The sequence below is a fragment of the Strigops habroptila genome, chromosome 12 (assembly GCF_004027225.2).
Source record: "Strigops habroptila isolate Jane chromosome 12, bStrHab1.2.pri, whole genome shotgun sequence".
Taxonomy (NCBI): Eukaryota; Metazoa; Chordata; class Aves; order Psittaciformes; family Psittacidae; genus Strigops; species Strigops habroptila.
The window spans coordinates 1,470,442-1,497,159 of record NC_044288.2 but is presented as its reverse complement, the minus strand read 5'-3'; the positions used below and the strand labels follow the sequence as shown (position 1 = coordinate 1,497,159).

The 26,718-nt window shown below is 40.9% G+C and overlaps 1 protein-coding gene and 2 long non-coding RNA genes across 13 annotated transcripts in view; 2 read left to right on the top strand and 1 right to left on the bottom strand.

Moving 5' to 3' along the window:
• Nucleotides 1-114: 114 nt before the first annotated feature.
• RLF (RLF zinc finger) overlaps nt 115-26,718 on the bottom strand; it is a 32,576-nt gene continuing 5,972 nt past the window's right edge. The window contains exons 2-9 of one of the 11 annotated variants that reach the window (XM_030504775.2): nt 25,967-26,135; nt 21,326-21,407; nt 16,193-16,358; nt 15,781-15,913; nt 12,757-12,959; nt 10,710-10,846; nt 8,047-8,188; nt 370-5,673 (exon numbers count right to left, since the gene is read on the bottom strand). In XM_030504775.2, the coding sequence (XP_030360635.1) occupies nt 940-5,673; nt 8,047-8,188; nt 10,710-10,846; nt 12,757-12,959; nt 15,781-15,913; nt 16,193-16,288 (5,445 nt within the window). In that variant the 5' untranslated portion in view covers nt 16,289-16,358; nt 21,326-21,407; nt 25,967-26,135 and the 3' untranslated portion in view covers nt 370-939. Of the gene's footprint in view, nt 5,674-8,046; nt 8,189-10,709; nt 10,847-11,646; nt 11,933-12,756; nt 12,960-15,780; nt 15,914-16,192; nt 16,359-21,325; nt 21,408-25,966; nt 26,407-26,718 lie in introns of those variants that run through there. The other 10 variants (XM_030504774.2, XM_030504771.1, XM_030504777.2 and 7 more) reach the window with 10 other exon arrangements.
• Nucleotides 7,004-26,689, top strand: LOC115615989. Its single transcript, XR_003994199.1, has 3 exons — nt 7,004-7,013; nt 21,776-21,782; nt 26,605-26,689. It is a non-coding gene; the product is annotated as an uncharacterized LOC115615989 (long non-coding RNA).
• LOC115615988 lies at nt 22,125-23,608 on the top strand. The gene is made up of 3 exons (XR_003994198.1): nt 22,125-22,185; nt 22,334-22,338; nt 23,519-23,608. It is a non-coding gene; the product is annotated as an uncharacterized LOC115615988 (long non-coding RNA).

Genomic DNA, 26,718 nt, shown 5'->3' with positions numbered 1-26,718 from the left:
TGGGAGATTAGAAAATACCACTCCCAGGGGAAACCGACCCTGGGCCTCATGATGCATCCAGAAGTACGACAAGAAATGAGACACAGAAAAACAAGAAACAGATGGTAAAATATCAGATTACTCCTCTGGTGAATCTTCCAGCTGGTTTATTCGTTATCAAAAGAGCTAACCAGGGAACCCGAAATGTGCACTGACACTTTGATGTGACACGACTCTCTGGAAGTCTGGCACCGCTCTTCAAACCCTTTTGTGCCACAGTCTCAGAAGCATCTTCTCCCTTCAAACGTAACTAGGACTCTCCCATCTCTAAGTGACAAGTGCTTTCTACCTGTACTCATTATAATTCAAGTCTGAAAAAAGCACAGAGAATGTGATAAAATAATACTTTACTTTATCTATACTGTTTCAGTCTGATAAATTATCTACAAATGCATAAAACTTAAGCAACATTGTCCAATGCACTCAGAATGGTCCCAAATTCAATTACAAGTAAACGACATTAAAGATTTACTGTACAGTAAACAAATGGGTGAAAAACTGTAATTTATTGAAACTCATAACTCAAAAAATATAAGATGCTGTAGTGTACAATATGTTACACAAAGCACCCTAGGGTGCACATTCAAGTCAAGTAATAACTCCATCGCCCCCCAAACCCTGGTACCCTAGTACTTGTTCCATATACAATCATGCACATTTACTCTTCAAGAGGAAGCCCCCAGTATTCTGATGTGTTAAATAGCACCAAAATCAGCATAGTTCATTGAAAAAAATGGGGAGCTAAATTAACTTGGCCAATACTTTTGACAGATATTATACATTCATGGAATTAAACAGTCTAAACTAACCTAAACAGTGTGTACTGTAACAATTACTGTTCTAATTTGAAGTTCTCCCCGTATAGCAGTAGTGGAGGCAATCTGCTCTAAGCAAAACTACTTATGTACTTCCTACACAAAGCTCATCTGCCTTTTTTGTTGGAAATAAGTCTATGAGGGGGGTGGAAAACTTGGATCTTTCAAGAACAACTACTGGTCGTAAGTAATGCAGCTGTTTTAAGGCAAGGTCTCCACAGTCCGTTAGTGCCTTGTCCAAGATCGCCCTCAGATTTTCTAAAGAAGGGGCAGATGATGACTCTGACAACAGGGGCTGGATTTCTGTTAGCTGCTCATGGCTATTTGGGGTTATGATTACATTTTTGTCCTCTACAAAGTTGTTTACTGGTGTCTCCCCTTGATTGTCTTCCTCTTTTTTCAAGGTTTTATCTACTGGCAACTGCTCAGTAGATTCCCATTCTACCACCTCCTCAAAATCGTCATCATCATCGTCATCTTTTCCCTCACTTTCCTGAATAAATTTCAAAAATGAAGACTCAAATCCCATTGGTTTAAATGTCTTTAAATCAAATGGTTTGGACACTGGAGGCTTATGGAATTTGTCTTTTGTAGCACAAAGTACATTTCTTTTTGTCGTCTGACTAACTGCACTATGTTGACTTCCTTCTGGGTCTGTCTTTCTTGGCAACTCTAATTGTAAACCAGACAAGAGCGAGCTAGTCTCTTTTTCACTCTTTTCAGAAAGATCTTCAGTTTTACACGTAACTGTCTCCCTGATGTTATGCTCTTCAAAAGAGGTGTTCTCTGAACTGTGGTTACATTTTAAAGTGCCTGAATACACAAAGGCACTGGCATCAAAACTCACATTACTCGATGGAAGTCTTTTTTGGTCTTCATTGCTTACATCTTGAGGTTCACAGTCAGTATTTGGAACAAGAGGTTTCTCACTTTCCTGCACAGGCTCAGGATTAGCTGGTTTATCCTCTGGAGGAACATCTACACCTTTTTTATCCGAGCTTGAAGCCGCGTCGGAGCAGGGCTGCTTCTCAATCATGATGCCACACTTAACACAGACAACAAGCTTCTGAAGCCGTTGCTCTATATACATATTGGTCATCTGATGCGTGCGCTTGTAGTGCCTCACTATGCTGCTTTCCAATTTGACAACAGACAAACATCCCTGAACCATGCAAGGGTACTGGGTCTGGTTAGACTTCTCTTTGCACATCTGCAGGGCTTCCTCCTTTGTTTTGAAATTCATCAAATGCTTTTCTCTACTTTTGCTAGTTCTTTTCGCTTTTAACGGCTTCCCGTTCTGCTTGCTTACGTCAAAACTGTCTTTCAAATAACTCTGCTCATTTTTATCCTTATCTTGTTCTTCTTCCTCCTCTTTCTGATTTCTAAAGAGACTGTCGTAATATTCGCTGTGTCGGAAATACACGTGTTGAGAGTAGTGGCTGTAATTGGTGAAAATTCGATCACAGCCATTAAGGTCACAATGGATTTCAAAATCTTTGTTTAATTTTTCTTCACTGGCATGTTCATCTATTAGGTGCCGTTTGAGCTTATTAAAGGTACAAAATGCAGCAGGGCAGTGGGGTTGGTTACAAGCAAATCTCGCAGATTCAGCTTCAGAAAGCAGTTTTTGATCCTCGAAGTGTTCGTTGTGGAAGTCACTACAATGCTTAGCAAGAGCTTTAGAACACAGAAAACGCTTACCACAGTCTTTGTGTTTGCATGCAAATATTTTTTTACATTTGACAAGTTCCCTTTTTTTTCTTGCTTTGTCTCTTTCTAAGCAGAGCTGTTCCTTATTATACTGGTGAACAGTTCTATAATGGCGAATCAAACCTTTCTGGTTGGTAAAGGCCGAGTTGCAACTTTTATGTATACAATGAAATGGTTTGTGGTATTTATGCAATATATAACATAAGTTTCCTTTAGCAACTGTTCTTTTGCTTCCTCTTCCCTGTCTTGCTTCCAGTTCTTCCCTGTGACTGTCCAGAGAAGCTATGTTGGAGGTTTTTCTCGATACATTATTGTCTGTCTCTTCATTGGACTCCAAATCTGTCTCGGAACTACAGTCTTCCTTTTTGGGGTGACACGGCTGCTCAGAGGGGTTTGAACGTTCCCTGAATTCCACGCTGGTTGCACAGACAGGGGCTGGGACAGTGCTGCCTTTGTGCGCGTCATCTGTACATAAACCTACATGATCAAACTTTTCATTGGAACACACCTTGTGAGCCGCCCTCTCAGAGCCAATTTGATGTTTGTTTTTATAGTGAATTCTAAGGTGTGTTTTTCTTGTAAATGATCTTTGGCAAATATGACACTTGAATGGCGAGTACCGATGCTGGAACATATTTAACTGAAGAACCATTTCCTTTGAATAGTTATGCTTTCTGACATAATGCATTAAGAGAGCTTCTCTGGTCACAAACTCGCACGTACATCCTTGACATTCACAGAAAAATGGTTTAGCTGCCAGCTGAGTAAGGTACTGGCTGGGTAAATTATCTTGTTGCTCCTGAAGCTGAAATTTTGAGGTAGTTTCATCTACTGACTCAGGGCACTTGGCATCCCGAGATGAACAGGACTGTAAAGAACCCAAAAAAGGCTTGTATCTTGAAGAATTCTGAATATTAGAATTTTTTAAGCTTAGATGCTTCAAGCCTAACATTAATTCCAACATGTTATCTTCAATATTTGAGTCTTTAGAACTGTCATAAAAAGATGTTTCTGGGGAAGAAGGACAAGCTTCTTCCTTCAGGCCATTGCTTCCTTTAGCATCTACAGTACAATACGCACTTTCTGGAGAGTCAGCATTTGTATCTGAATTATGACTTAACTGTGTGTTAATGTCTGTGGGGGATTTACCATCCTGAGCCTCAGTCAACAGGTTGAGAAAGTCTTTAGTTTTCATCTCCATATTTCTTTTCCCTTTAAAGTTATATGGATGGACCCTGCGAAGGTGTTTTTGCATACTTCTGGTATTCTTGTGCGTGGAACAGCAGCCTTCGAAACCACAGGAAATTCGTTTTCCATCAAAGCAAACTGCCACATTGGAACACTGTTGTTTCACATCTGCTGGATGGAAGACTCCTTCCTGGGACATGAGAAAACCGGGAACTGATTGATGGTGAGCCGTTGTTTCGATCAGTAGAGGAGACACCTTGCCTTGGTTTACTGCAGCATCTGACCTGTGGTCCCCACTATGAAGACTGCAATTACTTTCACTGTCTAGATCTTCACTGTCAGAGAGAGCTTCTTCCTTAATCTGTGGGATTTCTTGAGAGCCTGAAGGATCCAAGTTATCATTCAGATTGGAATTTTCAGATTGTTCAAGCAGCTGAGACTCTGGAAGGTAACTGCATTTGTCTTTTGAAACTGGCTCTTCAAGTTTTACCTGTTTCACTTCCCCATTTGACACTTCAATATTATGCACTGCAAGGTGATTCTGAAATTCAGATTTGGAGTAATAAAACTTTTTGCAACCAAAGAAGTTGCAGGTGTATGATGCGTCTCTGAAGTGCTGTGCCTCGTGATGGTAAAGTTGCCCTAAGTCACTGAAAACAATATTACAGCCATTTAGCTCACATTTATAACGAAGATCATCGTGTGTTTGTTTGTGATTGAGAAGCTCATTAACTGACCCAAATCTCGCATAACAATCCATCGACACACACATGTAGGGTTGAGGTCCACAGTGCACCCGTTCATGCTCCCGCAAATGAAAGGATGTCATGAAGTGTCGGCGACAGAAAGCACACTTTTCCCTCCTGTTTTTCATATCCAAGTAGTGTTTTGCATTCTCATCATTGTTTTGATGTTCAGCTTTCAGATGTACACTTAGGTATTTGAACTGTTTAAATACTCTGGAACAATCCGTTCCGGGACAGGGATAGATGTCTCGGTCTTGGAGCTGGCAATTCTCCAGTTGGCTGAACGTGACGTACTCGTGTGTGTCATTGTCAAAGCTCTCGGGCAGCTGATGCGACTTCTCCTGACAGGCTGGGGGTGGGCTGCTGGAAGCTGTTATCTTCTGTGGTGATCTCTCTTTCTTCAGGATTATTTTCTTTTTAGGTCTGTGTGTTCTGCTAGGTGGCATTTTAACATGTTCCATTACATGCGGGACGAAAAGCTCCTTTCTCTTGAACTTCTTTGTGCACACCGGACACGTATAAACACCGTCTTCCATATGCATCTTAGAATGATGCAGGATTCTGGCCTCTATACACTCCCTTTTGCAAAGCACGCAAAAAAATTTGTATTGAAGCCATCTCTGGTATCTTTCTGAAGAACCAATTGGCTTTTTTACTCTTACTTTTTCTTTAGGGTGGTTCATTGTGTCTTTTCCATCATAGTATTTATGTTCCTTTGACTCTTCGTAGTCACTGAAGAAAGTTTCTAACATATCGGTTTCATTGACTGACATATTACAACTTGCATCGTCCTCGGAATCAGAAGCTGCTTTCCCTAACAGTTTAAGGCAATGTCGCTTTAAAGTCTTCCAGTCCCAAAATTCAGGATCAAATGGCCAATACGCTTTCAAAGCTAACAGCAGCTCACAACGGAGGGAATTTGGAACCAGTGCATTTTCTTCATCAAATTTTTGATCTGGTTGCATATAGAGCTCTTCCAACACGTTAAATCCACTCAAAGTTGGCTCAAGTAGAAATTCTGTGAGCTGACAAGCTCTTCTGACTTCCAGGTCTTCTGGTAAAAGGCATGCAATTGTTTTACAGACTGATGTTTTCATCTCATCGCTTCCGTTTGAGCGGATCTGAAGGGCTCTCACACATAACAGAACAGACACGGCGAGTCCTGCTTCTTCTGCCTGTTTAAAAAAACCACAAACAGCCACAAAACAAATGTTACTCTTCTTGGATAAGCACATTCTCTCTAGAACTCTTCTATGAAAAAACAATGCAATGAGAACACCCAGTAGCCTACTGGTCAGAATCTATTCAGGCTCCTGAGTGTTAAGTGCCTGAGTCACTGTGGAGGAGCCACACAAACTAGTTTAGGCATTAGATGTTGCAAAACATCTTTCTAACTCCTCTCTCCTCGACTGACTCTGCACCGTAACTCAGATGTCCAAAAGAGAATGGAATACATCTTCCATATACATCCCTCCCACAGCATCCACACAGGATACTAATTCAGAATATGTGGGACTGTGTAATAAGGAAATTAATATAAATTCACACCCTGAAACGAAATAATCTTCAATAGCGTAACCAGCACCGTAGCAGAAATGATTCCTGATGAAGACAATTGGCATTTCACTTCCAAACATTTTCTGAGGAGTCTCTGCAACACTGAGGTGCTGCTCAATAGTATCAGGAAGATACCTACAAATAGTACTCACATGCTGGTTTTAAAAACAGTGTATTCCCAATTCTACGTGGACAAAACTGAGAGTTACCTTGTTCCAAAAGCATACTTTTCAGCATAAAGAATCTGAATGCATGAACTATTTAGTCATTCGTAGTAAAGTAACAGTAATTGGTAAAGTTATGAATAACGTAGAGAGATGACACGTGGCTAACACAACCACATCCACACCAGCTCAGGTGGTAAAGATCCAAAGGAGCTAAGAAGAAGTTAAAAGAATTAGGAAGCTTTTGTACTCTCTGTGCACTGCACTGGAAGTCAGGCAATACTTCTTTAATTCAGTACAGTGTTTATTTGCTAGACAGCAATTAAAAAACCCATTTCCCCAGCAGAAGGCATTTTAATATGGTTTAGCAGGAAGCACAGAAAGAACTGGTATATAGTTAATGATGTATTGTGCTTTATACATAAAAGTGCACATTCATGCACATTTTAAACGTAGAAATATGACAACTTTAGATAAACTAGGTTCAAATATTTCTCTCTGCAATCACTACTGGAATTCATCTTTGCCAAATTAGAGTTCTGGACTCTGTGACCCACAAAAAGGACAATCATGGCACCTTTCTGATCTCTACTCTGACTCTAAACCAAGGCTCTGCTACTAGCTCTTAATCAAATCACACTTGATAACTCCTTTGTTTCACAGGATTAACTCTGCTCAGTGAAAGAGATTCCCAGGCAAACAAACCTGAAGCCAGAGAGAAATGTAACTGAAAAAAGAAACCTTGTCTGTTATGTCCATAACCCAATTGATGCCTTAACTCTGAATTAACTCAGGTCCATGTAAGAATGAAAAAAGATCAGCAGATCTGGGAGCGTAACATTAATTGAAACATTCATAAAACTGAAGTTCACGTGGCAAATTCTACTCTACATGTGCAAAACTACGCTGCTTTCAGGAAGAAGTATCTGAAATCTTTTGGAAATGGTGACATTCCTAAGGGAAATTCCCATATCTAATTTAAGTTTCATGATCTGTGTAATACTGTTACTAAAACAGTTAAAATCCTGTCATTATCAGTGAGCTTATTTTTCCTCCATTAAAGTGTGCCTGATTCATTTTAATTCATTTTCATGTGCCCTCCACAAATCCACACTCTCATAGTGACCAGACACAGAAAAGTTTAGTCTAGCCAATTCCAAGAGTCAGGGCAGCAAAGGAAGACACAAACCTCCTATGGAGCAAATACCCAGATTAACCATAGCCATCCCTTCTGCTCTGCTATGAAGAGTGTGCTGCATCTGCCTCCTGTGTAGATGCATCAATTAAAGTCTTTCCATTACTCCTCAGAGTTTACATGATTATAAAAACTGCTGTCAAGCATCTCTTGAACCTTTCTGCAACTTTCTGAAGATGGCCATCAGAACAAAGGCAGGAGTCCAGATGTGACTGTACAGCACATTTTGAGAAGGTACTTTCTCAGAGTACAAAAAGATGAGACATTTCAGCCCAGTCTCCATCTCTCAGGGATGCTGCAGAAAATCGTTGCTGTACCCCAGTTCTAAATAGGCATTAGAGCAAACCAGCTATGATTTGGTTCAAAATACTGTCACACTGTATTTTCAGAGGAATAAATGAACCAAACTTTCCAGGCTGAGTGAAGGTCACTTCAATGTGTCAAGCTGACCCAAAACTACAATGCAGGCATTTTTCAGAGGTTTTTATTAGTAATTTATGAAGCACTTAATCAGAAAGTATGAATAATGAAATAAACTGTATTTCAGATCAGTTCAGAAGAATTATCAAAACACTAAATTCATGTAAACAGTTCTGGACACGTCCAAAGACTCAGGACTGCAGCTTACTTACTTCAGATTGGATGACTCTTATCAAGAAAAATAAATGCTGTAGAGTCTTGGCAATGATGCCAAACTGACGACATCTCTCCAAAAAGGAATCTAAAGAAGGATCTATTCTTCTCTGCAGTTTGCTCCAGAAAAGTGTCAGTTCCCTGCAAAGAGTTGAAAGCAGAACATAAAAACATTGCGGATATACAGAGTTTATCCAGTCTGTACTCTTCAGTGCAGAGCTGATACCTCTTAACTTAACAACTTAAGCAACAACTTAAGCGTTATTAAAAGACAGCACACACTTCAATCAGGTCCCAGTCTCTGAGAGATGCTGCACAGAAGTGTTACTTATACCTTACTCCTAAACAAGCATCACATCAAAACACCATATATATCCTGTTATTCAATCATAGAATCACAGCCTGGTTTGGGGTTGAAGGGACCTTAAAGCTCATCCAGTTCCACCCCCTGCCACGGGCAGGGACACCTTCCACTAGAGCAGGTTGCTCCAAGCCCCCGTGTCCAACCTGGCCTTGAACACTGCAGGGCAAAGCAGCCCCCTCTCTCCCAGCAGTAGCTTAGATGTTGGCACCTGCATTCAAATGATGCAACGGTCACTCAGTGCTTTTTATCACTCGAAAAGTTTTCCTTCTGTTCCTCTAGTACAGCAAACGTCGCCTTCGATAACCTAACCACTCTGTGCATCAAACTATATGTAGAGGTTTCTAGATGCAAGGTCAGTCACAGCCAAAAATCAAGAAGACACCCAGGCAGACTTTACACTGAATATTGGCAAGATTCTTCCTTTGAAGTACTGCAATCCTGCTCTTGAACACTAAACCAGGTGAAAGAAAATGGGGCCTTGTTATGGATCTGACCTGGGACACATTTACTGCACAAAAATGGACAGTATTTACCAGTACAGTTTTGGGCTGGGTTGGTTAGTTTGGGTTTTTGTTTGCTTGTTTAAAGGCCTAGAAATGCAATTAACAGCCAAGAACCTAGTCAGGCCTGCAAGGAACTAACAGACAAGCAGTGTAATGCAAGGTGCTTTAATTTTACATCCTAAACAGAACTAGAGAGGAAAGAAAGGTGGACACCCAGAATATCAGCAACTTCTTCTACTGCCCTTTAGCCCCCAAAACCTGTCAAAGTGTAAAATGTATTGAGCATCAGGATGCCTAATACGAAGAACTGGATAAAGGGAAGCTTACACAAGGAAAGCCCTAAATACAAAAAAAGTATTAAAACCAGAACAGAACTTGAAAAATAGTTTATCCATCAGGCATTTTGTATATATATTCTGTACATCTACATAGTTGGGAGTGGGAAGAATAGTGAAAGAAGGGCTTTCCTCTGGCTAATCTCTTAGTCCTAAGACTTTTTGGCAGAGGAAAACGTTTTCAGTGTTTGCCCTGTTCTCTTTCTCATCCCACCCCTTCTTTTTGTGCATGGTTGAAGGGGTCCTTAAGGACGGTGATGTAGAAACGTTCTTCAGATAATCTTCAACATATGGAAAGCAGGGAAGGACGACTCTCAGTATTTGGGCAATTTTCCATTCAAATTTAACATGAGGCTGCACAGAGAACAGGAAGAACTCCACACACAGAGATCTACTTAGACTTCAAAGTAAAATCAAACCTATATCAGCAGATCAGTCTGGAGAGAAGTTTTTTGAAGTTGTGCTTGGTTACAAGTTCATACTTAATGCCACTTGTATTAATGCTAAGGATCACATTCTTTTATGGACTGAAGTGCCTGACTCCCAAGGCCATCCGCTAGCTCAGACCACTAACAACAGTGTAGACATAATGACATGACTTTAGCACAAGTGACACAAACCTGCTAACATCTTCTGTAAGTAGGAACATACTTGTGTCACTAGGCTCTGCTAACATTTACATCTTTAAGCCTTCACTGCTTGTCACCTAGGCTCGCCAAGTTTAAAGCTGTGGAAATACCTACTCATGTTACAGCTGCACCATGTTTTGCATAGACTCAAGCTCAAGGAAGTCCCATCATGGTCCAGGCTGGGATGTCTACGTGTAGGCAGACCTACAGCTCTAATTGCTCTCTCCTGACTCATTAGTCAGAAGAAAATGTAGGTTAGACAGTCACAGCACCTAAAAGTTTCATTCAAATTCTAACTAGTTTCAGTTCAGACTTCACACTGCAAGCAAAAATCTAGCCACAGTTGTCACAACAAAGAGATGTGAACAACAAATGCTGGGGGGGGGCTGCTTCTGCACGTTCCTACTTCTATCTGTGCTGAAGACGTGAAAAAAAGGCATCAAACTCTCACAGGTCTAAGTATTTAAGAGGGAAGAACTGAACAACAACATACTTTGTGGAACCACAAAGCTTAGGGGTTTAATATCAACCCAGACAGCACTACTTACAGACCCACTATACTGTTGACGCATTACTGTCAATGCCAACTGAGTACTGTTTCCTTTTTAAATGATTTAAACGTTAGTTGTGTCTAACTGCTCTATCACTGTAGCAAGATGAATCCTTATTTATTTTGTCACAAGTTACCTAGAAAGTACTTCAGTCTGATGTACTTCTCAAGTTAAAGATAGATCCTCTTTCCCTACATAGCTTTGTAATGTATTAGCTCAATTCTCTTCCATTGAAGCCAGTGAGGAGCAGTTAGGAGTAGCAGTAGTACTTATTACTTACCAAGAGCAATACACGTTTGCTGTTTGAAGCTGATGAGTAAGGTATGTTGTACACAGAATAAAAGCAGTGTTTTCTTGTCCTTCAGATTCCAAATTACAGATGATGTCAAGTACTTCTTTGCAATCCACTTTTGCAATCTTAAAGAAAACAAAAGAAAAGGTATTTTATTCTCAGTATGTTCCCAACAGAAACACGTGTTTACCATGTCAGAGGAAATGGTCTCGCAAACATGTAAACACTACATATCCTTTAATACCCAGAGTTCACACCCCACCTTTCAGCTACAGAATGGCATGAGAAGTTCATCTGTGTTAGTTCTGATCCTTTCTCAGTTTTCTTTGGGACCATCTTCCATTTTGGGTAGCTTAGCAAAATACTTACATGCAGGCAACAGTCTACCTAAAACTTCCCATTCCTTCTCCACACATGCAGACATTCCTGTTTTCCTTTTGAAAATCAAAACCCAGGTCCAAAAAGGTCAAGAGATGTGAAGAAAGAAAAAAGACCTCAGACTCTTGTCCTCTTTGTCCTTAAGTGCTGCTTCTGAACAACCACACTCAAAAGTGCGATGTTAAAAATAGAAGTGTTTAGAGGAGAGACAAATCCCATGGAAGTTCTGGAAAGCCTACTTAAAGGTAGGTGCTTATGAAGTGCTTTTACTATTAAGACAACGCTATTTTTAATACATGTTTTCCACCAGATCTATTCCACTTCACAGAATAGGATGTACTCAAGCAACATCTACTTTAATCAGCTGTTGCTACTATCAGCAATTCAAGAGAGAAACCTCAAGAACTGATGTAAGTGGCAATGCTTTGCTACCCAAGGGGACAGACATCACTGTTCCTTGCATGTCAGAGACCATAAGCACTTGCAATATCTGCAAACCATGTGCCACCTCCATGAGGTTGGGGAAGATGGAAAACCAAGCCCATACCAATGGCCACATGAAAGAATGTTGAAGGTGTTCATCACTGCACAGGAGAGAACAGGCTGCTGGAGCTTACAGGAGGAGCTTCTTGCTTATTTGTGTCAGGTTTTCTTTCTTTTTTTATTAAAAAACCCCACCAACACCTTTTCTTTCCTGGGTCAGAATGATGGGAAGAGAAGTAACTGCTGCAGTACTAGTATTAGAGCCAGAAAAGTCAGCTTCCCAATTAGATTTTGCTTACAAAGGGAACCGAAGCTCCAAGCTTTATTTTAAGTTTTCAAACACATCTAACATGAGCCAGCAGTGTGTGCTTGCAGCCCAGAAACCAGCCGTACCCTGGGCTGCATCAAAAGCAGCGTGACCAGCAGGCTGAAGGAGGTGATCCTGCCCCTCTACTCTGCTCTCGTGAGACCTCATTGGAGTATTGTGTACACTTCTGGTGTCCTCAACATAAGATGGACATGGAGCTGTTGGAGCGAGTCCAGAGCAGGCCACGAGGATGATAAGGGGCCGGAGCACCTCCCGTATGGAGACAGGCTGAGAGAGTTGGGGCTGTTCAGCCTGGAGAAGAGAAGCTGCGTGGTGACCTCAGAGCAGCTTCCAGTGTCTGAAGGGGGCTACAAGGATGCTGGGGAGGGACCTTCATCAGGGACTGTAGCGATAGGACAAGGGGTGATGGGTTCAAACTGAAACAGGGGAAGTTCAGGTTAGATATAAGGAAGAAGTTCTTTACAGTGAGGGTGCTGAGGTGCTGGCACAGGGAGCCCAAGGAAGTTGTGAATGCTCCATCCCTGGCAGTGTTCAAGGCCAGGTTGAACAGAGCTTTAGGCGACATGGTCTCGTGTGAGGTGTCCCTGCCCATGGCAGGGGGGTTGGAACTAGATGATCATAAGGTCGTTTCCAACCCAAACTGTTCTATGATTCTATGAATGCAAGCATGTAATACACCAGCAGTTAATACAAATGTTCTACCCTACTGCAGCCTGCAAGAGATCCTTTCTTTTTTGGAACCCTGCTGCAACAGTTTCACGCTTTGGCTTCAGTTCTTAGTATTGCAGAAAGAAATGCTAAAAAGCTTAATAAACATACATTAAAAAGGGACTATGGATTACTAACCTCCTTAATGGAGTCTTCGTTAGGCAGCATAGAACACACACACGTGATGTAGGCTTGGCGAAAAGATGAGACATTTGCAATTTCTGAAGAATCTGCACACAATTTTGACAAGTATCTAGCTTGTGGGATGCAGTTTGACTTCATCAGATGTTTTATTCGCATCTGCAGAAAGGAAGGCCCTTCTTGTGTAATCAATTTATTAGCTAGGAAAAGAAAAAAGCCTTTGAGAATACACCAACGTACAGCTCACATTTCACTGAAATCACAGTTTATTTTATTACAAACTTGTGTAAGTCTGGTCAGTTTGCTTAGGAAATTTGAAGTGTGATCAAAAGTGACAGCAATCAATGGGATATTTTCTCTTGAACAAATTCAAACCAACTGTGTAGGGAGAGAACACTGGGTGATAGAAAACAGACACCTCTGCAAAGGACAGCATCCATTAGCACATTAGAAGTATGCCACAGCAGTGGCTAAAGGACACTCATCAGCCACACAGGATTTGGGACAAGATACCAGCAGTTTAGCTGAGATTCAAAATCTTCATATTCCAAAGAACCAAAACTATTGCAAACTTAGTATTCCATCCTTTTCAACTGGAGATTTTCCCACCCAAATTATTAAAACCCACATAATGCCAAAATACACAAAACGAAGCTGAGGGTGACAATGTTATCTTTGTGGAAGAATTGTCTGTAAGAGCTGCTTATGCTCTAGATCAACCAAATACACCCAAGTCATAATGAGACTCGATGAACTAATTAAACAGGAAAAATGTAACTTGTGATTATTTTTGTAATTAGTTGGCAAAATCTATCTAATCTCATGAAAACCTCACGGATTTAGTTTGCTCTTCCCAGGTACTTGTAGAACCAGAGAGTGTCTCAAGTTGGAAGGGATCCATAAGGATCACTGAATCCAACACCCTGCTCCTCACAGGACTATCTAAAACTAAACCATATGTTGACAGCATTGTCCAGACACTCCTTGATCTTGGACAGGCTCATTGCCATGACCACTTCCATGGGAGCCTGTTGCAGGGACTGAGCACCCCCTCAGTGAAGAACCTTTTCCTAATGTCCAATTCCGAAGTTCCCCTGACACAGCTTCATTCCATTTCCTCGTGTCCTACCGCTGCTCACCAGAGAGAGGAGATCAGCACCTCCCTGTCCATTATTTCCTGTTACTCTTTGAGCCCAATTCATCAGCCAATTGCTCACCCAATGTATGATGGACTTGTCTAGCCATATGCTGGACATTTTATCCAGAGGGATATTGTGAGAGACAGCATCAAAAGCTTTGCTACAGAACATTTACTTTGCCTTAGCTGACAAAATAGTATGCCTCAAGAGAGCTATGATGCCATTTCCAGCTTAACATAAACCTCTACAGAAAGGCTTGATACTCATCTCCAAAAGACATACTTTAAAAGCACCTTGAGAATTAAAGAGTCAATACATTCTTATACTGCATGCAACAATACATATCGACCAGGGAACAAACTGTCTGATGGTCTGTAGAAAGAAGTATGGAAATGTCCGAGATGTTCTGACAAAACACATTAGAACTGGTGTCCTGCAGCAGCTGTAGTCAACTAGCTACCTGTAAAGCCTTTAGTTTACTCTGGATTAGCCAAAAAAGAAAGGTTGCTTTAGGATAACAACTTAGTGGAAGAGCCATTGCATAACAATATTTTCACTCTGTATCTTACTATTACTGGGTGAGATGGGTAGCTAAGAAATCAACAGTATAAAATTTCTTAGAGAGGGCTGTACACAATACAAGCCAAGAACACTCTCATGCTTTCTGCACTTAAATTATTGTCCAAATAAAAGAAGAACATCTTCTGACAGACACTACACCAGTTAGCGAAAGGTTTTCAATGTGCACTTAAACAAAAAACCCACTTCAGGGGCCAAGTACATACTACATGGTTGTAGTAAGACTCACTAGTATTCTGCAGAAGTTTGCTTAATGGGCCATTAGAGGTCACTTTAAGATTCAAGTCTATGGTGCTGGTTCCCATTTTTCAGAAGAAAACCTCTGAGCAGTAAACTCTTGACGCAGCTGACACTCACATTAAAGTAACTTCAACGGAGAAGGTAGAAAACGCTGGGAGTAAGCTCCCCAGTTGCTAGGAAACAAGCCTCCTCTCAAAATTTACATCTGTACATGACACTGTGCTTCAAATCTACCGAGGAAAACAGTGCTTCAATCTCCATCCTATGTGATGCAAGAGAATGCTTTCACAACAAGGTGGCCCAAAGATCACCACTAAGGAAGAACTCGAAGAAGGCTTGCTTACTCAGCAAAGTCATCTATCCAGGCGAAGCTTATTACTCATCATCATGTCAGTACGTGTGGTTTCATGTACTGTTAACAGAGGAACTGAGATACCTGCAAGTACTTAACGGTACCACTAATAGATAGGAAAAAAATCAGTGATAAAAGAAGAGTTTAAGAGAACACATTTAAAGATTATATGAAGCGATGCTAAAAGCTCCTTTCCCTCCTCACCTCCCAACATTTTCTGATTCAAGATCTTATTTCCATAGTCTAAACACACTGAGCTTCCAAGCCCAGAGCTTGATAAAAGGAAACCTCCACACTCATGTTGCCCTTCCACATGCATTTGTCATGCCTCTGAAAGGGGTGGGGGACACAGTTCCTCCCTGGGAAGCATTCAGGAACACATTTAGAAGCAGAGTTCTGAAGAACAACCAACCACAGGGAGCAAAATTTCCCTATTTTTATGATGGAAAGAAAGAATTATTTTTAAAAATGGAGCTTCAAAATATTCAAACTGATGGATAGTAGAGCCCAAGCTAAGATGATTTAGCAAGGCCACATTATTCAGAGTGACAGTGAGACAGTTTCATAACTATCATTTAGCAACACATGAATACTACTGCACAATACAATTTAAAATACAACTCTTCTGACTTCAAATTACTGGCTCCCCACCAAAACTGCACCAAGTAATTCCTTAATAACCACACATCATCTCTGGAATCACCTTCTTACCTTCCTCAGCTTCCACTGGTTGCTGGGATAGAATTTTGAGAAGAACTGGATGTTTCCATACTCCTTCCCTCGTGATATCCACCAATATTTGGAGGTTGTTATTCCCAAATTCCAGTAAAGCATCATGTGAATCCTACAAAATGTTACAAAAAAAAGTCATTAAAAGTCTCTGCTAAAAATTAAACCGATCTAATTTTACGTTATCTGTCCAAAACTTCCCATTCTCAAAGTACTGAAAGTCAACTGGAATGGCTTAAGTCAAAAAGCCTATTCTGCAGCTGTAACTCTGCAATGCACAACACTCCCAATCCAGACCAAACTCGATCATGAATAATTTCCTTTATTAAGATGAAAATATCCTTCTACTGAATACAGATTTCCTTACAAAATAAACCACATCCAGTGCGTTTACTCCAAGATCCAGAGACTTCCAGTCCTGAAAGTTTTGATGCTGTGAAGGTTGACCCAGAGACCCTCCACCCTGCACAGGTCTCCAGCTGAAGTTCATCCACCAAACCTGTGCCCACAGCACAACACCCACGAGTGATTAAGGCCCTAACACTTTTAATTCTGGGTATCTGAGGAGTGAAGGAAGAAATGAGACATTACACATGGAAAGAAGTTTAGAGTCTAATGCAGAAACAAAGGCAACTGGAGAGAGATTCCAGCACTTCATGTCCCTATCAGGAAAACCCATCCAGGGTGACTTGTGCTGAAAAAATTGAGGTATCACCACATAGAACCTCTTAATGCTGACAATGTGAAGCCAACTAACTGAAGGCAGTTTAATACCACAGTCAGGAAAACTGTTTCTCACAGCAGCCACAACTCATCTTAAATATAAGCATTAGTCTGATACATGACATGTCCCCTGTTTCTACTGAGCTGTGTTTTTAGTTGGCAGTACTTCTAACACTGTTGTTAACCTGAGGCTTGCTTTCAATAGCATCCGTTGTATCCTCTCTATATCCCAGAAGCAATTCCATGTTCTAAATGATCAGAATTAAATGGGGCTAATGCTATAACCACTGGGAATACCAGAGTAACCAGAGTCCTGTATCATGGGCTGTCAAAAGACAGCAATAAACTGCATTCCGCATTGCAACACACAATCAAGTTCCCAAGTTACCTTCAGGAACCAAGTGAATCTGCTATGAAAATACCCAAGACTTTCCTATTAACCACTCACAGTAAAAAGCATCTTTTTATTTAACAATTAGATGTCCTTTGATAAATTTGATATTAATGTTGAATATCAGATGCTAATTTCAGACCAACTTCGATGTTTTGATATACCTATCTATTTCCTTTCTAATACTGCAGCAAACTGCTCTGCATAAATCTCTGGAGAAGAGAACTTGGATTTAACTCTTGGGCAAAGCATCTACTCACTAAGGAGTGAAGCTTTATGCCCAGCAAAAGATTTACCAAGGTGAAATCACATTCTTTCAGTGAAGGTTTCATTTACTGATCCACAGCTGTCACAAGTCATAGTCTCACAGGTTTCTTTAAGGACTCCTCTCAAATGACTATGAAACCATACTATCAGACATGCTACTTAGTACATCCCAAATTAAAGCCAAGTGTCCAGTGGCAAGTTTATACAGATCCATTCATCCCTTGGATAGTCCACCCATCTCTACAGCACGAAACTAAGTGTATGGGGCTCTTCAGGGAGTCTGTGCATCCGGATGACTTTGGGTCATTCTTGCACTAAACCGAGAGCACGGGCAAGTTTAGAAAGAGAACCATTCCCAGCAAATACTAAGAGAAGATTCCAACAATCAAAAGGGAACCACAGGAGGATGCACATACCCCTACAAAGGTCATTACAGTAACCACCTTCCTGATTGCTCAACTAGCACGCAATGCATTGTGAAATTTTCAAGGATAAGCAACACTGAGTGGTGTTTTGCTACACAGGATACATATCTGTATCCTACATATCTGTAGGATATCTTGTCACAAGAAGCACAGGGAAGTCAAAAGTAAAGCACATTTTGTATGTTCCTGTGTAAGCTGATAAGATAGCAGAAAATGTATTCTTGATTCCAGAAGCTGGTATCACTCTACTCCATAGCTGGGCTAATCTTCTTCTTACGCTAGTCATAACATTAAAGTAACAATGTCCTGACAGACCTTTGAATAGACTTGATTTCCAGCTACAACCAGTCTTTAATGTAATAGGCAAGATGGGAAAGGAAGAAGGAAACAAAGCAAGTTATCAGTGGTCATGGTCAGATAGGATTTTAACAATCCGCCACCCTCAGGTGCTCATCAGACTTCATGTCTCACAAGGCTTGGTGCTTGGGGGCCAAACTGAAGGACAGAAGCATCTGTTTGGTCTTCTTCACTTTGCTGAGGAAAATATGACTGAAAGCAAAAGAAAGCTCAAGAGAAATCTGAGAACAGCTCAGTAAGACAGGGCACCAAAAAACAGAGGCTACGGTACACTCAGGAACTTTGCCTCAAGTTTTACTGTCAAGGCCTGCACTTTGGCCTTCCTGGACCCTATGACTAGGGTCAGAGTTGGAGGAGAGAAGGGGCACAAAGCAGCACAACAGATGAGATGCTGAGATGTGTTACCAGACAGAAGCCAAGGGTGTCAATGGAGATCACGGATGTCACTCCAAGATCTCTGAAAGGTCACGGCCACTGGGAGAAGGTTCCAAGTGACTGGAAGAAACCACCAGCCCATTTTCAAGCCCAAGGGGAGGAGACCCTGAAGAACTATAGCTCAGTCAGCATAACCTGTGCCCAGAAAGACTATGGGGCAAATTCTCCTGGAAAGCACATCCAGGCAGCTGAAGAACAAAAATGTGACTTGGAGCCAGCCAGGATTTGCCAAGTACAAGTCACATTTTATCAACCTATCTTCTGTGACAACAGGCTACAGATGACACTAGAGTCACCAGACTCAGCAAGGCTTCTGACAGGCTCCCACAGTATCTTTAAAACCTAATTGTTAAAATATGGAAAAGTGCACAATAATGCAGGTGGGAAAACCAGCTCAACTGCCAGGCTCAGGCTTGTGACCACTTGTACAAAGACCAAGTGGCAGCTGCCTCCAGTAGCACTTCTCAGGGGTCAACGCTGAGCTGATACTTTTGACATCTTAATTAATAGTCTGAACAAAGGGACAAAGCATGTTCTCTGCCAGTTCACAGCTCATACAGAACTTGGAGAGCACCTGACACTGGAGGGCTGCAGTTCAGAAAGACACTGACCAGGCTGCAGAACATCACTGACAGGGACTGTTTAAATACCCTCACTTTGAAAGGACTACCCGAACTTTGTGCAATCTCCGTTCTTACAGACACTTAAAACGTGGTGGGGAAGGACCCTAAGCAACCTGACTGAAGATAGCCCTTACTCTGAATGAAGAGGTGGATCAGGTAACTGGAGCTCCCTCCCAGCTCCAGCTCCCTCATGACTCTTCCACAGTCTTCAGAGCACTGCATATTCAATGCATTTACTGGACATACTGAAAGCACACTCAGTGGGAGTCAGTGCTTCTGTCCTACACTAGTTCTTCTCTGGCTGCAAGAACAAAACCAAACCAACATCAGAACTGAGTGGAAAAGCACACATCAGTTCTTTCCAAACACAACTGTATGGCAGGATTCCACCTTCTAAGGAACACTACAGTTAAAAGCCTCACAACTGAATGCAACAATCGAGCAGTTTTGATACCTTCATTTCAACTTCCTTCACAGTAACCAAGAGCTTCTGTAAATATTGCCCCAATGTTGATTTTATTTTTAGCTAACTGCTGTAACTGTGGTCCAACTCTTAGCCCCGAGCAGACTTGCTAACTGAAAATCAATAATTAAAGACTAAGCTACTTCTGAAACTAGAAAAGAAAAACTAGCAAGTGAGCTACTGCTGGGACCGTGTCAAAATCAGTTATTGATATCAGTAGAAGAGATGGTGCTAATTGCAGATGCAAAGATAGCCAAGTATGATGTTTGCAATCATACCTGATTGCTTGATTTCTGGCATGGAGCCTGAAGCATTGCTCACAAAGGTAATAAAATTTTGGAGTGTTACAGCTGCACCCTAAAGATGAGAGTGACTTTGTATGTGCTTAACCAGAGCTCAAACTGCTCCTAACTAACAGCACTGAGATTAATACATGAGCTACAACACACAAAGTTTTCAGCTGTATTTAAGCAGTTGAAAACATCACTTAAGCAACCCTTATGCTCAGCTGCTCCTCAAGTATTTCCTTCCTGTGCAAGCTGGATCAGGAAACCAAATTTAGCAGAAAGAGCCTCAGGGGAGGAGTGAGGTTTCTTTTTCTTTTGTTTTTAACAGTTAAAGCACAATCAATCCCCACTTCACATGCAGCTAAATGCCAGGGGGATCAGGCAGGTGAATGACAGACCTAACTCTTAAGTCTGCTGCTGCCAAAAGATGCTCAAGTTATAGCCTCAGGACAACTTTAAAAACGCCAGTGAAAAACAACAAACTGATCTAAATTTGTATCTATGAAGTATACAACCACAGGGCAGAGTTTTGCAAGTGGCAGTTAGGATCATATAGGAAGTTTGTGTATATCATTTTATCCTCAAACTTGGGTGCTATCAGCAGCTACTACAGGGTCACAAAAGTTTTCATTTTATACTCACCCTCAATACACAACTTTGCTAAAGGCAGAATTCATACTCTGTTAGGTCTGAAGGGAACCCTGTTCCATAACCCACATTCAATTCCCACAACAACACATCTCTACTCCCACTAAAGCAATTTCTGAATGCACTGTTTTATCTTCCTCAACTGGCCAGATTACATCCATCCCCATAGTACCTCTCCAGAGTTCTTCCCCCAGATTGAGTTTACCTGTACCAAGAGTCCTGTTGTTGTTTGATTGTTGTTGTTGGGGATTGTTGCCCCAATCCTTCCACTCATATCTTACAGCATCTGCCCACCTGTATTCACATCCTTTTGCTGCTGCCACTGTATAAAGTCTGTGCTTGGACTCCTGCCACACAATCTCACACGTTGTTTTCATTTCGCACAGCTTGCCTCTGGTCTTGCTTAGAGACAACAAAACTGGACTCATAAAATCATAGAATCATTTAGATTGGAAAAGACCTTTAAGATCACCAAGTCTAACTGTTAACCCAGTTGGGGTTAACACTTAGCACTGCCAAGTCCACCACTAAACCATGACCCAAAGCACCACATCCCCACGTCACAGTTAAAATCAGAACAGGCATAGCAGCAACAGATCTGGCCCTCATCCTGGAAGAGTCTCTTAGTATAAACACAGCAAGACTCATCTAACTCAGTCTTTTTCTCACACAAACCATTAGAAAGACCAAGATTTGCTACAACTGCCGTTGACTATGTAGTTTTAAATCAGCTGCTGGAACTAAGCTGCCAATGCTGTTGTTGCAGTTAGTCCTTTGCTGCTCAGAAATTCTTGCTGCCTAGAAAACAGCAATCCAGGACAGGTGGAATTCAGAGGAAGGAGAGGAGGAACACAACAGCAGCTTTATTTATTAATTAAAGTTGGAAAAAGGGAATTCAGAACACTTACCTGTATGGACTGATGGAATCCTAACCACACCTCATGCGGCAATTCACTTTCAGGAATTGAAAGCAGTAGCTCAAAACAACTCCTGGAAAAGTAAAAGGCAAGTAAGCAAGCTATGTGAACACATTCTGAACATTTGTGGCACATACTACTTAGCATTCAAGTAAGAAATGACAGTAACATTGAAACATGTTTGACTGCACAAATCAAAAGCAACAAATAGCCCCAGAATCAGGCACGATATGGAAAGAGTGCTTCCTTTTACTGTGTACAACCTCACTAGGATGAGATTACAGCTACTTTTATAATCCAAGATACTTTGTTCAATGTTGCTCAGGAACACTGCATTACAGAATTTCTGCTCCTTCCTCTCACAATAGAATCCTAATACTCATTTTGAATAGAATCCTAAAACTCATTTGACTCCAGCATGGTCTCTTTGCCTGGAGTGAGAATGAAAGTCAGCTTTACCTAACAGAGTGTCAGCGCTGAAACAGGTAAGAAAATAAAGCTGAAGAACAGCTTGACAGAAGAAGACACATGCATTAGCACAGAAAGGGACCTAGAGCATATTTTCCTAACAGTAACCCAAAAGCAACACCTGTATCAAGAGGTGCATCAGCACAGAAACGGACCCGCAGGATAGGTTCCTAGAAACACCTTATGATAAAGGGGTGGGAATATCCAAGTGTCTATGGTGTGAACTGCAAAGCTTACCAAACAAAAATATACCACATCCACATTGAGAATACATATCAAAGGTGTTCAGATTAAAATCAGAGTTAGATCTGATTGTAAAATTCCAAGTTCATTAATTCAGGGAGCTGCTGTATTTGAGTAGCTCAGTTATCTACACAACACAGGTGGAAAAATCCCCTTATTTCTTCATTAAGCCAAGCTCCTGCTTAAAAATAAGACTCAGGTCACCCAGTCTTGATTCTCTACCCAGGGAAGTTTGTTACGTTCCATTTTGTCAACAATTAATGTCGGTATGAGTCAGCCTCAGCACAGTGGATGTGAACTTCTGCTGTGCATCAGGTTTTCCAGATGAAAATTCAGGACAGCAGGATGGGTTCAGAAAGTTTTAACATCTCTCAAATATCCAAACTGAGACCTGTATCTTCCATACATAAGTTCAGATTCTAAACACAGAAGTGAGAAAAGCAAGACCTACTTGATATTCCCTCATTTAGACCATCAGGTCAACGCTACCCCTTTTCAGAAACAAAAATTAACTGTATGTATTTAGAAAATCCATCTCATTTCAAGGAAAACTCTTGGAGAACAAGAATCACTGTTTTCTAAATCACTGTTTTCTAGGAGACAAAGCAAAGGCAGGACTGCTGCCTAAACTGTTCTCAAACAGGAGCTACCTAACCTTGTACGGGACATACGGATTATTTAAAACCACACTGCTACACAGAACAATCTGACCTAACCAAACTGAATGTGTTAACCATGACGCTTTGTCTAGAGATTCATAGGACTTACACAGCAAAAACATTCTCATAAAACATGAGAACAGAAGGAAAGAAAACTCTACATATAATAAATACACTGAATAATTGCTATAAGCTACACCTGCATTGTTAGATAGTTCCAACTCATGCTATTTTCTTCAAAACCTCCACACCCAAATACTAAACAGAAGAATGACAGGGAAGCTATGGATGCCCCATCCCTGGAAGTGCTTAAGGCCAGGCTGGTCTTTGAGCAACCTGGAGGGTGTCCCTCACCATGGCAGGGGAGTTGGAACTAGATGATCCTTAAGGTCTCTTCCAACTCTAACCATTCTGTGATTCTGTGACAACCCCTTCAGTCTCACCAAAGATAGAAGAGCTGAGCTTTTGGGGAAGGGGAAAAGTAAGAGATGACCATAAAGCAGATTGCTTAGTACCCAGGAAGAATGGCTTTCCTTTCTCCCTTCCTCTTGACTTTTGATCAATACATTGAACAGTTACGTGCAGAATGCTCTGCTGTGCCTTACCAGTGTTTAGCCAGATTCAGCAGCCACATATTTGAACAAGATCAAATGGACAAATACTGGATTAACATCTGGCCATCCTTTTCACCTTTCCGAAGTCTGCCTTCACTGCCTAATCCTGTTCCTTTAAATAGAGGTTTAGACCTGCAAAAGCTCTGAACACTTCTATTAGATAGGCAGAAAATACAACAGCTTTCATCACTGTCATTCAGTAATCGTTCACATCATCAGGCACTGGAATCTCAATCATTACTGTGCCCACAAACAAGTGGGCAACAGGATTGTCAGATATTCCAACTGTCACAGGCCTCAGTATTGTACAATAATCAGGACTGACTTCTCCCGTGTACTCAAGCTCGGCAATACAAATTATTCACCAGCCCAGATGTCCAGACCCAGGTGGTTGCTATTAGACTATAAAAAAACTTCACAAAGTCTGACAGTAACTGAACCCTATTTTAACATAAGCAAAAAAACCCCTACAAACAAACCCAAAGAGCGACCTGCTAAGCGTCCAGTTTTCGTGGACATCATACAGAGACTATTTTCAACAAATAAAACATTTGCAAACTTCATGGTCAATGTGCTTTTGGAAAGTCTCTGATGCACAGCTCATTTTCAGACTACAAGTAAACCAATCCTATCTACTTCCACTCTCAATTCCTGGAAATACTTTTTCATGTATATGATATTGGGTGAATAAAATATCAGGTTCAAATAAGATGGCAAAGCCAGGTTTTACAAATAATTTTTCTATGCTTAACCCTTAAGGTGCTACTTGGACAGTGAAAAAAATATCTGAAATTAGATTGTTAAAGCATTGTGTTCATACTGCTGGTAACATGAATGCACCTTCCCCCTCACACAGTACGCTCAGAAAGAAAAGCACTTGCAGAAGCTCAGGGGAACAATCAGCTTCCAGGGTTTCCTAAGATTCCTGAGGGCAGCCAGCTAACCACATCTCAGTGAGAGACACATTTAAGATGGTTAATTCTTTATTAATTTTTCTAGAGAGGCAACACCTTTGGTATAGTAATACTGAGGGCAGTGGGGGTGTGGTGTGAGAGGAATGTGGTGCTGTTTGTGGCTGTGGAAACAAGAAGTCTGAGTTCTACTTGACCAAAGCAGGTATGTCCCTTCACAGCCATGGCCAAGGAGAACATTCCTGTTCTGCCACAATCATCTGCCAAATCTGTAAACTAGAAGAGCAGCACTCCAAGCTTTCCTTTTACTTCCTAAGGTTAGAGAGAGTGGACCAACATGGTCTCACACTGCATCTGCATCATGTTTCTTATGGGTGGCACAGTCTCTACATCAGGTCAGATTTACTGTGAACACACAACTGGGCAGGTGGCAAGGAAACCCACAGTAACACTGAGTTTTGCTACTAGTGGTTCACCCTGCTGAGAAGGATGTCAGGAGGGGGAAGTTCTTTCCCCCTTTTCTGGGAGGAATGTTGGAAGGGAAGTAGCAAGTAGAACACTTTTGCTTTACAACAGGAAGCTTGCTTGTTTCATTTCTCCTTGGGCTTCAAGTCTGAAAAATATACAGCATGCATGACAAAACCCAACCCCAAAAATTGCAGTTACATGGCAACAGGACACTTTCATGTCCCTAACCAAATAATAGCCTTCCTCCCTCACGGAACTTAACTTTCACCTTTAAATCCCTCATCTGATTTCTCTCTCCCTTCCTTGGAAATTCTTATATAAAATAAAACCATGGGAGAGTTGACTTCAGTTATGCCATTCACCTCACCCTAGCTGCAACCTCGCATTGTCTTTATCATTCTTTAGATTCCTCTCAAGCGTAATCATAACAAGAACAGGGGAGATTCCAGCAAGTCAGCCTTGCTACTACCCTCCAGCACAAAGTTATCTGAATACACAAGTAACAGCAAACAAACTCCCCACACTGAAAGACAGAAGAAGCCATATTAGCAGAAGCAGAATATTCAGATATTTCTCAACAAGAGAAAAGCAATTTTGACACAGAATTGGGATTCCTGCCTCAAATTATCTAACAGTGGCAAAATACATAGAAAATACACCAGGGATGGATGACCTGCATACAAAGACAATGAAAGACAAGCTTTTAAGTGACATGAGTAGGAAACAGGCAAAATATACAAGCTAATAAATGATATTATGATGAAGATGAGAATACTTTATCCATAAAGGGACAGTCTGTAAAAGCAATTCAGATATTTTGCCAAGAATACATGTATTATGTACCAGGTAAATGATTTAGCAGCTGAAGTCTTCAGTTTCTATATTGAGAAGTTAAGACAGACTTTCCCTGATTTCATGCGTTTTTCCTTCTTGATAAAGGGTTAAATAAATAATCACTCCTAGTTCACATATTTCTCATAACTCAAAAAAAAAATTTAAAAAATTCAAGGCATCAAACAGATATCTGGTTCTGAGCTGTTGATTTATATTGCAAGTTAGAACATTACAAAAAAAAAACCCCATCTGACCAAGGAGTTCATTGCAAAATCCTTCTCGAAAAGAACACTTGATTTCAGACCACAAAGTGAGTAAGCTCCTGATAACAAAGAGAAAACACTGAAAAACTGTCCTAGAATTACTTTTCCTTCGTGGTGATCTTTATGCTCAAGGTTTTAGCTCTTCACCCTCCCCCTTCGAACAAAACCTTACCAGCAAGGAATGACCAGACATCAAGTTATCTTTCCAGGCTAAGGGTAGCAACTGATTCTATTCCAATGTGTGTGAAAAGCCTCAGGCTACACTTTTCAATTACAAATAGCTGTTTTGCACTTCAAATAGACTTCGAGGCACTACAAGTTACTGCAACTTAGCTGATGGTCTGTAAAATAGTTGTCTCTTTTGTTCCAAGAATTGCTGTGCTTTAAGTCGTGTCTACTGGCACATGTCAAAAAGCTCAGGCTGAACTACTCTTCCATTCCGCTATCCTATAGCAACAGCCCACATGCACAACTTGATTGCCATAAATACAAACGAGCTCATCCTTTACAGAAAGGAACATGTTGAGAAGACACTGACAGCAGCAACCACACAACAAGTGAGACAGGTTTATTAATCCATGAGTGGAGGTCTAATATGAAAGCTTCTGTTTAATGAGGACCACGCTAAGTTTTTTCTACAGAAAATTGTTCTTATTTTCAGAATTTTCAAAGAAAGAACCTTTCTAATTAGTACCTGCATGATTATCCAAGCACAGAAGAACAAAGCCTTACCACTTGTTCACATGCATTAACAATATTCAAGTACATTTTTGTGGTATGATAAAAAAGAGTTCTTAAGACATTTACTAGATAATAAATCATAAACACAGTTGTCAAATGAAGCATCACACTATTCCAACGACTTGTTCTTTCATTTATAAAGCATACATTTTTTATTTATTTTTTAAACAAGATAATGTACCA